A 9,266-nucleotide genomic window follows, 5' to 3' on the forward strand; every position below is an offset into this window, starting at 1 on the left:
CTATATCCTTGCAAAACGTGTCCAAACCACATCTACTGCACTTTAAACTTGAATGAAATTCTTCTCATCGCAGGCTGTTTCTTTCTACTTTACTTAACCCTTCCAGCCTACACGGGGGCCCTCTGTGTGAAGGGCAGCCAGAACAGGATCCCCTCCTTTCCAGGGCCTCCCGAGAGCCTCTCCGAGCCATTTCTCGGGATCCCGACGAGCAGGAGCGGGAGCAGCGCTATTCCGGGCCGCGCCCGTACGCCAAGCGCACAGGAATGCGGCTGGGAGCGGGCCCGAGGGCAGCGCTGCGCATCCGCCGGGGCTGCGGCACCGCCACCGGGCCGCGCTCCCGGGAACCGGGCGGGGCGAGGCTGCCTGTGCTGGCTGATCCCGGTGTGCCCCAAGACCGGACCCCGCCCCCGCCCGCATCAGCATCAGCGCTCCCGAGGGTCCCAAAGCGGGGCTTGGCGGCCTCAGCCACCCGGTCCGGCCGCTCGCGGTGGAACCCCGCAAGGCGCTCCGCCGCCGGGACGCGAACCCGCGGCCCCGCACCCCTGGCTCCCGCCGCCCCCCACGCCGGCGTTATGTAACGGCCGCGCGCCGCCATTGGCCAGCGCCGCCCGGGGCGCGCGGGCGCGGGGGCGGGTCCGGCGCGCGCGCACTGCCGGCCCCGCTCCCTCCTCCTCCTCGTTCTCCTCCCGAGCAGCGGCGGCGGCGGGGCCGCGCGGAGCCTCCACAGCGCTCGGCAGGGCCGCCCAGCCCGCATCCCGCACGGGTGAGCAGCGCCGCGGGAGCGGAGCCCAGGGGAGCGGGGTGGGGCGGGGGAAGGGGAACAGGCCTGGCCCAGGGGAAGGGAGGCGGCCCGGCACGGCCCGGCCTGCGCGCCACTCGCGGGCCGCCGCTCCCGGCTGCGGCCTCCGTCCGTCTGTCCTTCCGTGGTCCCTTCCCTGCCGCGGGGCACGTGGTGGGGCTGCGGCCGCCCCTGTCCCGCCGGGCCCGCCCGAGGCCCGCGGCCGCCCCCGGTCCCTGCGCGCCGCGGGCCGGGCCCGGCTGGGGCGTCCCCGGCGGAGCGGCCGCCCGAGCCCTCGCTCCGGGCCGGGGAGGCCGCGGTGCCCGAGCTGCCGCCCGTGTGCTCTGGCAGTGACAGCGCACACAGCTGCCGGTGCCCAGCTCTGGGACTTGAAACTCCGCTCGAATTCTGGTGACTTACAAGGAAATGACCCCGTGTGAGGTATGGCTGTGCTGCGGGTTTCAGCCTCGCTTCCCGACGGTGCCCGTGCTGCTGCTGCTGTGATTTGGCAGCAAAAAATCCTGTTAGGATTTGGCAGCAGATTTTTTCCATGGGTTCTGTTTCCTACGTGCTCGCGCGTTCTTTATTTGGAGACAGCCGGCTGGTCTGCTGGACTCTGTGAGGGCGTGCCTGATAGGGAAACAACACTTACCTGCGTTGTGCAACTGAAATTAGTGATTTGGCTTTGTAGATGAACTCATCATTCTTTCAAACCAGCTTTGGGATTATTCCTTTTGTCACTTTCTTAGAATAATAGTAGTCTAAACCTTACTTTTCTCTGTTTCAACTGCATTAATGTAACTTGCAGTATTTAAACTCTCGGATTTTTGGTTTTGGACTTTGTGTGGTGGTTGATATTTTTGAGCAAATGTTTGTAGTCGTGTTTTCTTGTCTGTGACTTAGCTAAAACCAGCAGTTGCCAAGTACGTGAAAGCTCAGTGTGGTTGGCTGTTGTAATGTAGTACTTATCAAAGACTAAAATACAAAGTAATATGCAAACACTTTGTAAAAAGAATTCTTTTTTGTTACATCTGAGTATTTTATGTCAGGAGCCGTCTGACTCCTGGACGATTGCTGTAATGCTGATAAAATAGAAGTGAAATAAAACCTACTGTTCCTTCTTCTGTATGCAAAGCTATTGGCAATATATCTTCTTCTTTTTTAAATTTAAAGTGGGAATCCAGTGGTCTGATGGAGCCATGCTGTATATAAACAGCATGAGGCCCTGGCTGGGGTGTTCTGAAGTAGCTGTAGCATGCAGTGGAATGTAGACTGGCACTTTTAGTCATACTGACATTGACTGTTGTACCTTATGGAAACTGTTGGACCCACATGTATTTCTATCTGCTCGTTAATGGAATTGTTGTTGTGTTCCATTTTATTAGCTGTACGGACTTGTGAATTTTCTTTTAGAGAAACTGGTGGGGGAAGAGGAGGGAACACTGAAGATGTGGTTTGATACTTCTGCAGAGGGTTACATGGTGGTGTTGGATGCCATGAAAGAGCCAGGCTGCAGCCTCAGAGGGGTCTCTCAATCCACACGAGCTGTTCTGGGTCTCAGGGCCACTGTTTTGCTCCCATGTTAGGCACATGTCCAAAAATTTCCCACAATACTAGTGAGTTTTCACATGTTGTTGATGTTTCATAGAAACTTAATTTTTGTAATGGTTTTCAAGGGCTTTCCATATGTGTTTACTCGAGGTCAGTCACTGTTTGGTAGGATTTTCTCTCACACTGGGAGGCCACTGTCCTGATGGGAGGGACTGTGTGACAGGCGTGGTGCAGCCATGAGTGTGTCTGTCCCACAGGTACCAAACCTGGGGCAAGTGCCCAGGTCACCCAGAGGGGCAGGGGCCAAGCAGCTGCTGCCCTCCTGGGAACACAGGATTTACTGCTTGTCCTGAGAACAGTGGGCTTGGGTGGCAGGGCTGTGCTTCTGAACCGTGCGTGGGCCGGGAGGGACTGGGAGAGACACAATAGCAGAAATTGGGCTGCTGGGTTATAGAACCACATGCTGAGTCCTGTTCTCTTGGTGTGCCCAAAGCCTCTCTGGTGTCTGCTCTGGGGGTGGGGTAAGGACTGAGCTGGGTGTCCTGGTGGCTGTGTGCAGGTGGAGCGTGCTGCTGTGGAATGTGATGTCTTGATGCTCCCTGAATTGTGACACTTTTGTCTCGCTTTGTCTTCTGGTGGACCTTGTAGTGGCATATGGCAGTAGCATTTCCTTCCTTTGTGCTCCTGTGTTAGATGCAGTGATGGCTTCTGATGGGGGCAGTCTTTTTTTTTTCAAGAAATTGTATGCACATAAATGTGGCTGAAAATAAAAATACAATAGCCACCTGTAAAAATCACCTTCAATAAAGAGGAGTGACCTATTGTTCTTGGAGTTCCCAACTTCAAAGCAGCTCACAAGCACCTAAAGCAGAAGACAATAACACATCTTGGGTAATACTTTGATTTGCCTTTCTTGAACTTGTTTCAAGTTCCAGAGGAGAAGGTTGACTCTTAATAAACCACAAACAACAAAACCCTTGAATTTTTCAGTACCTTTTGAAAAAAAGAATAAGGTTTTATTAACTGTAAAGGAAACTTTTCATTATTCTGACAATTGAAAACACTTTTCAAAAGTAGAGCTTGAATCTTAGTAGAGGAAGACACCTTAGAATGGCCTAATAATTCTGGTGTTTATTTTAAGAGTGATACTGAACCCACAGGCTTTACATAGCAAAGAGCTCGAACAGATGTCTGTTGTGTTTGAGTTATGGGAGTTGTAGGCCTTGTGGACAGAGCAGGTGACTGCATTGTGCTCATGGTTACAGCTCCTCAGTCAGATAGCAGCAGCAGTTTCTCATGTTTGTAGACTAAATGTTTTCTTTTTGTTTGTAGATATGGCTCGTGGACAGCAGAAGATTCAGTCGCAGCAGAAAAATGCCAAAAAGCAAGCTGAGCAAAAAAAGAAACAAGGACATGATCAGAAGGCTGCAGCCAAGGCTGCCTTGATATATACCTGCACTGTCTGTAGGGTAAGAGGAACTGAAGTCAAAATAGTCTTGTAGGGAGAGGTCTGTCTCCCTGCCTAGAACAGGATTTTTAGATTTTATAGCAGAAACTAAAATACTTAAGTGGTTGTCTAGCCTGTTGCTGTAAGAAGAGTTTGCATCTGTTGTGTGACTTGCTTACAGATTACTCAGCCGTACTGGTAATTGAGATAGAAAATCTGAGAGGTTGTCTTCAGGTCTGGTTTGGGTGGTTATTTTGCCTTTTGTATTACAGTGGTCTGCATGTGTTCTTAGTATGAGATAGAACATGTAAAAAGTGTGCAGTCAATTCTTGTTTAGTCTCTATGTGGAAACATATTTTCTTTGTGATGGAATTGGCCTGTCTTGGAATCAGTGGTAATGGATGTTGCTCTAGAAAGGAGAAGAGGTGGTGCCAAAAGCTTTAATGTAAGCTTGATACACAGTAACTTTTGCTAGAACAACTTATTTGACAAGAATAAAGAAATTTGAGTACTAATCAGATTATTCTTTTCCTTCTGGCTGATTTTCCTAAATGCTTCTTTTGGAGCTGAAGGATGAACTTGCCATTTTCACTTCAATAGTCAGTCTCAGAATAGATCTGCCACTTCAAATGTCTTAAATAGGATTCCAAATTGAGGATTGCTTACTTAAGTACTTGTAACCAGCTCCTCTTGTTGTGAAATCAGGCTGTAGTACCAATCACTTTGGGCAGTCGATGTCTGCAGCTGTGTCATAGCAAAAGTCTGAGATTGCTTGTGCCAAGTAGACACTCAGTTCATGCCATGTAACTTCTTGGCCTATTGGTAAACTAAAGAAATGGCTTTCATAAAGATTTGATTGTGTAAAGGATAAGTGTTTATCTTTAAGGCATTGAAAAAGAAAATGGTGAGGAGGGAGGTTTTCCACCAGGCCAGCCTGTGAAGTGCAGGATGTGCAGGAAGATACCTAGCCAGAATAACACCACTGATGACCGTGCCAAAGCAAGTGTGATTGTGGTGCCTAAAAGCACCTCTGAAAATAGGCAGTTAAATACTCCATCCTACCCTGCAGCTAAATTAGTGGTGCTTCTGTCACTGTAACAGTGTCATCAAGGAGGGAGTTGGCTTCTGGGGAAAGAAAATAAAATACAGTGGGGATTAGGTTTTGTAGTGTTATTTAACTCTTGTACTGTACATAAAGTTTAATGTCTCTCTTTAATCAGACTCAAATGCCGGATCCCAAGACCTTCAAACAGCACTTTGAAAGCAAGCATCCTAAGACTCCACTTCCTCCAGAATTGGCTGATGTTCAGGCATAAGGTTGTCTACAGGTCATTACCTTAATTTTTAATTGATTGTCTGAGAAAGATGTAATACAAATTGGTTTTTTTACCACCAACAACTGTGACTTTAAACTTGCTTCAGTTCTTTTAATATGAAAACTACTGTAGGTTGTAGTTATACCCCTGAACTATTAAAAAGAGAAGAAAGAAGCAAGCTAGTTCTTACATGTGTGAAATGGCTGTGGCATTTCACTGTGCCCAGAGGTTGTTTTAAAAGGGATTAATGTTATTTCAAATGGTCATTCTTAGGAATACTTCGTTATTTAGTTCTTGCTTTGAAATGTTAGTTTTGCTTTGAGCAAAATACAGAAGTAAAAATTGGTCTGTTACTATAAAACATGTAATGTAAACAGTGGTTTAGTATATTTCCAACAATTGAGCCTTTTTGTTCCTGAAGCTATGCAAGTGAATGCAGAAAAATCTGAATTTCTGTGTTGACTGTAGAAGAGATTTCCCAGTAGGCAGTTGTTAGACTGTGACTGAAAGTGGTTATAATAAAAGGCTGAAATAAGATAAAAAGCAGTAGTATGGTATTTCATTCATCAGAGATAAGCACTGTAATGGTTCAGCTTAACCGAGTTGTTCTTGTTTTTTATAGGTGAAGTCATGACACCTATTGACTCTTCTACTGTCAGACCTTACATAACAAACCTGCAGCTGCTTTTCTAAAACTGTTGATCAGCAAAAATGAAGGGGCTACAGAAACATTCATATTTTTATGCTGTTCCCTCTTGGGCTTCATGCAAAGACAATTCTGTGTAAATGTACAGTTGTGCCCTATTTGGAAATCCTAAAAAATCAGTCCATTCTTGTTATAAAAAATTTTTTACAATTGTAATTATATTGATGTTCATATTGTGTAAAATAACTCACTTAATAAAGTAGTACTTTGATTTTACAATATCACAGATTAACTCCTTGTAGAAATTCTGTTTCACTTTTCTGCATTATCTGCCTTATAAAATAATAAAAAATACAAAAGTGGAATTTTCCCCATCCTGCCAAAACATGAGCAGTATCATTCCACTGCAAGTAATGTACATTACAGTAAATTAGTCTTAAAGTGGAGAGGGAAGCTGCTCAGATTTACTGCCTGGTGTGCTGCCTGCTTGAGCCCAGACACTAGTGGTCAAGCTGACAGCTCAAGGTTCAGCACACCCCTGAGCAGCTGCATGAGAATCATGAGACTTCCTTCTAGTTTTTGTCCTGTGTACTGGAGTCTTGAATACTGCAAGCCATTTCAAATGGGATTCCTTTACTGTGAGGGATCATGTTCCTTGAAGTCATGCACTGGAGGAACTCTGGTTATGCTTGTTATCCTTTCTATTTAGGTAGATGGCTGAGGAAGCTTGAGAGGTGGCAGGATTGAAAAATGCTTGCCAAATAACAGGCTAAAGCAACTCTGTTCTTAGTTCAAAACTGGATTTTAAAATATTTTTAGTGATATTTTGAGCAGTCAACCACACATGTTCCCCCTCAAATGTGTCTGGTTATTTCTCTCTTGAAGGAATATGTAAAATAGCCAGCCATTAATAACCTTCCTTCACAACCAGCTTAAAATAAACCTGTTGGAAAAGAGCCAAAGTAACTAAAATAATATGGCTACTTAAAGAAATCGGATGTGATTAAAGTTGCAATGACAAGAAAAAGCTGGATAATAACTCTGGCCAAGACCATTTGAGCAGATAAACATAATTACCACTAAAGTGTTCTGGGCTGTGTTCTAATCCCAGATGTACAGCACAAAAGTAGTGGAGAAACATCCGAATCGTGCTGGAAGGTCTACTATACAAAATCCCATCTTAGGCATTTTGGAGGGGGCTTAAGAGCTTTGGTTTTTACTCTGCAGTTAGAAGCAGTACTAGAATTGCTGTGATGTGCAGAGTTAACAATGGATGTAAAAATTCCAGCAGTCCAAGTAACCCTTACTATGCAGCAGGACTATACATCTGACCTTCAAATGGCTTCCTAAAATCTAGGACCATAGTCTCAAAGACTCATTCACTTAAAAGAATGCACTTGGTATTTTATTATATAAAGTCAAAACCTTTGTCCACTCATTTTCTCTTTATTGAACTACTTCTGTGAGACTAGCTTCCTGTCCTCTTTGCTGTGACAGTATCTCTGTAAATACTTACTTTGGCATAAAGTTTCTCTGTATTATAGTCACTCTGGGATAACCTGTATACCACTTAACTTTTATAGATAATGTTATTCTCCTCAGCATAATCCACTACTGCACTTGTACACCTGACATCAGAATGTAACAATTCATTTATTTTTCTTTAATGTTATTAATACATACATCCTGACAAACTGGCTCCACAAGGCAAGAAATCTGCTTTCAACCTATGTGCTGTATGGGGGAGAGGTACTTCAATGTTCTAATGCTGTAGTTTGTCTAAAAATACGCTGGGTAGAAATGGAAAAGATGTTTCTTGCACTGATTGGTATTGGAGAAAATGGTTTTACTCTGGAAAATGTTTGGGGATGCATCCCTAAAGCTTGGGCCTGAGGTGAAGTAAATGTTCTATTCCTTCAGTTCAGATTGTGTAGCATTAAATAAAAGACTTATTTCATAAACAATCTCTGTTAATGAGCACTGAAGAGCTGGAAAGCTGCATCATTAGTGGGATGGTTACCTTCAGTTAGAATTGTATTTTCAAAACTCCTATGATGCTCAAGTTGAAAATGCCATCTGAAATGATGGGGTTTACATGTTGGAAACCAAGGGTGATCCTCAGTTCAGTAAGATCTGTAATAACTGTCAGTTCAGTAAGCTGCAATAACTGTCATCTTAATTATAGAAGTAAATGAAAGCTGTGACTGAATTGTTATAAAGGCTGTACTAAATGTGGCAATAGCCCTCAGTCAGAGTACCTGCAATACTCATTGTACCTAAAAGATCAGAGGAAGGACTAGTTCTGCATCATCTCTTCCTGATCTGAGAGACAGCGCACCCTAGTACCTGCCTAAAGACACAGTTGTGCATTGTAATGTGTCTGATTAAAGAGAATTAAAAATATAAACCATAAAATGTCATATTTCCTGCCTGCTTTTGCTGCACCTAGAAAATTAATTTCCTAGCTGTGACAGCCATGTAACTTGAAACTATCTAACAGTGTAAGAAAGAAAAATAGACATGGAATGTTTCCTGTATTCCCTTGAGAAAGATTAATTTCTGTGCGGGGTCAGCATTCAGGTGAAGGACTCTTACTGTGTCAGTGTGGACATCAGCTGTCATGGATACTTGTGGAGCAACTTTAAGAGGGGTTTTGGATTTTCAGAAGCCTTCATCTTCTGGGAATCTCTTTAAGCAGCATTTAAATTGCATTTTAAATTAGGCTTAAAATATTCTGAAAAAAATCTCAGAGAGTAAAAAGTTAGCAGGTATGGTTATGATGAGGCCATCATCATGGGGACTACTGAGTAATCAAGAACAGTTTTTCAATTTTTGTTACTCTGGCTTATTTCTGTGCCTCTGCTTTCACCTATCTCAGGGCTTCTAGTTTCTTACTGTCAAAAAGCTGTGTGAAAAATCCAAGATAGAAGTTGCAGACAGTTGCTCTGTAGCCTTAGGGGAGCAGTTTATGCAGTGCTCTTGAAACATCCCTGGACACCATCCCCTGTGGTTATTTGCTGAAAACACTTCTGCTCAAGTAAGTAAAGCTACTGACCACGGGCTGTTTGTGGACCACATAGCAACGAAGGAATTTGTGGCATTTCTATAAACTATACTGATTTCTTTTCCCATCTTGATAAAAAGAGCTAATAGGTGGAATGTCTTATCATCAGGTACTAATAGGCTTTCCTATTTTCACAGAAAAAAATTGGGAATTACTGGGCTTTACTAGAAGTGGGATCTTCCAGGGTCTGACAAGTAAATTTGGTTAATCCTATAGCAGCCATGAGCAAAGTAAAGGTCAGTTTGTGTTTCTGTCTACCCAGCCACTTTCTGCTGTGTGTAACTTGGGGGCCTTTGATTTGCCTGTTGACTCCAAAACCTTACAGCTTTTGGAGTCAACTTTGAATTCAGCTCCAGATCTCACTTTGCACTGCTATTCAGTGTGATTTTGCTCTAGTCCAGACAGTGGAAGAGTGTCAAGTGCTGTCTGGTATGTTTTAAAAACTATTTTGAAATATTTTAATA

General features: G+C 44.3%; 1 protein-coding gene across 2 annotated transcripts; it reads left to right on the plus strand.

Annotated features, from left to right (window-relative positions):
• Positions 1-650: 650 nt before the first annotated feature.
• On the plus strand, positions 651-7,702 carry ZNF706 (zinc finger protein 706). 2 transcript variants are annotated; one of them, XM_058029982.1, is made up of 4 exons: positions 651-763; positions 3,662-3,798; positions 4,997-5,093; positions 5,715-7,702. In XM_058029982.1, the coding sequence occupies exons 2-3, from the start codon at positions 3,664-3,666 to the stop codon at positions 5,090-5,092; spliced, it is 231 nt and encodes a 76-aa protein (XP_057885965.1). In that variant the 5' UTR covers positions 651-763; positions 3,662-3,663; the 3' UTR covers position 5,093; positions 5,715-7,702. The 2 variants fall into 2 exon arrangements, with proteins under 2 accessions (XP_057885965.1, XP_057885957.1); XM_058029974.1 differs by having other exon boundaries at positions 654-763; positions 4,997-5,104.
• Positions 7,703-9,266: the final 1,564 nt, after the last annotated feature.

Source organism: Melospiza georgiana, chromosome 1, assembly GCF_028018845.1.
Source record: "Melospiza georgiana isolate bMelGeo1 chromosome 1, bMelGeo1.pri, whole genome shotgun sequence".
NCBI classification, from domain to species: domain Eukaryota; kingdom Metazoa; phylum Chordata; class Aves; order Passeriformes; family Passerellidae; genus Melospiza; species Melospiza georgiana.

Coding starts and splice junctions, on each gene's coding strand:
- ZNF706 (XM_058029982.1), top strand. CDS start 3,664: ATGGCTCGTGGACAGCAGAAGATTCAGTCGCAGCAGAAAAATGCCAAA. Junction 3,799..4,996: donor ATACCTGCACTGTCTGTAGG/GTAAGAGGAACT, acceptor CTCTTTAATCAG/ACTCAAATGCCGGATCCCAA.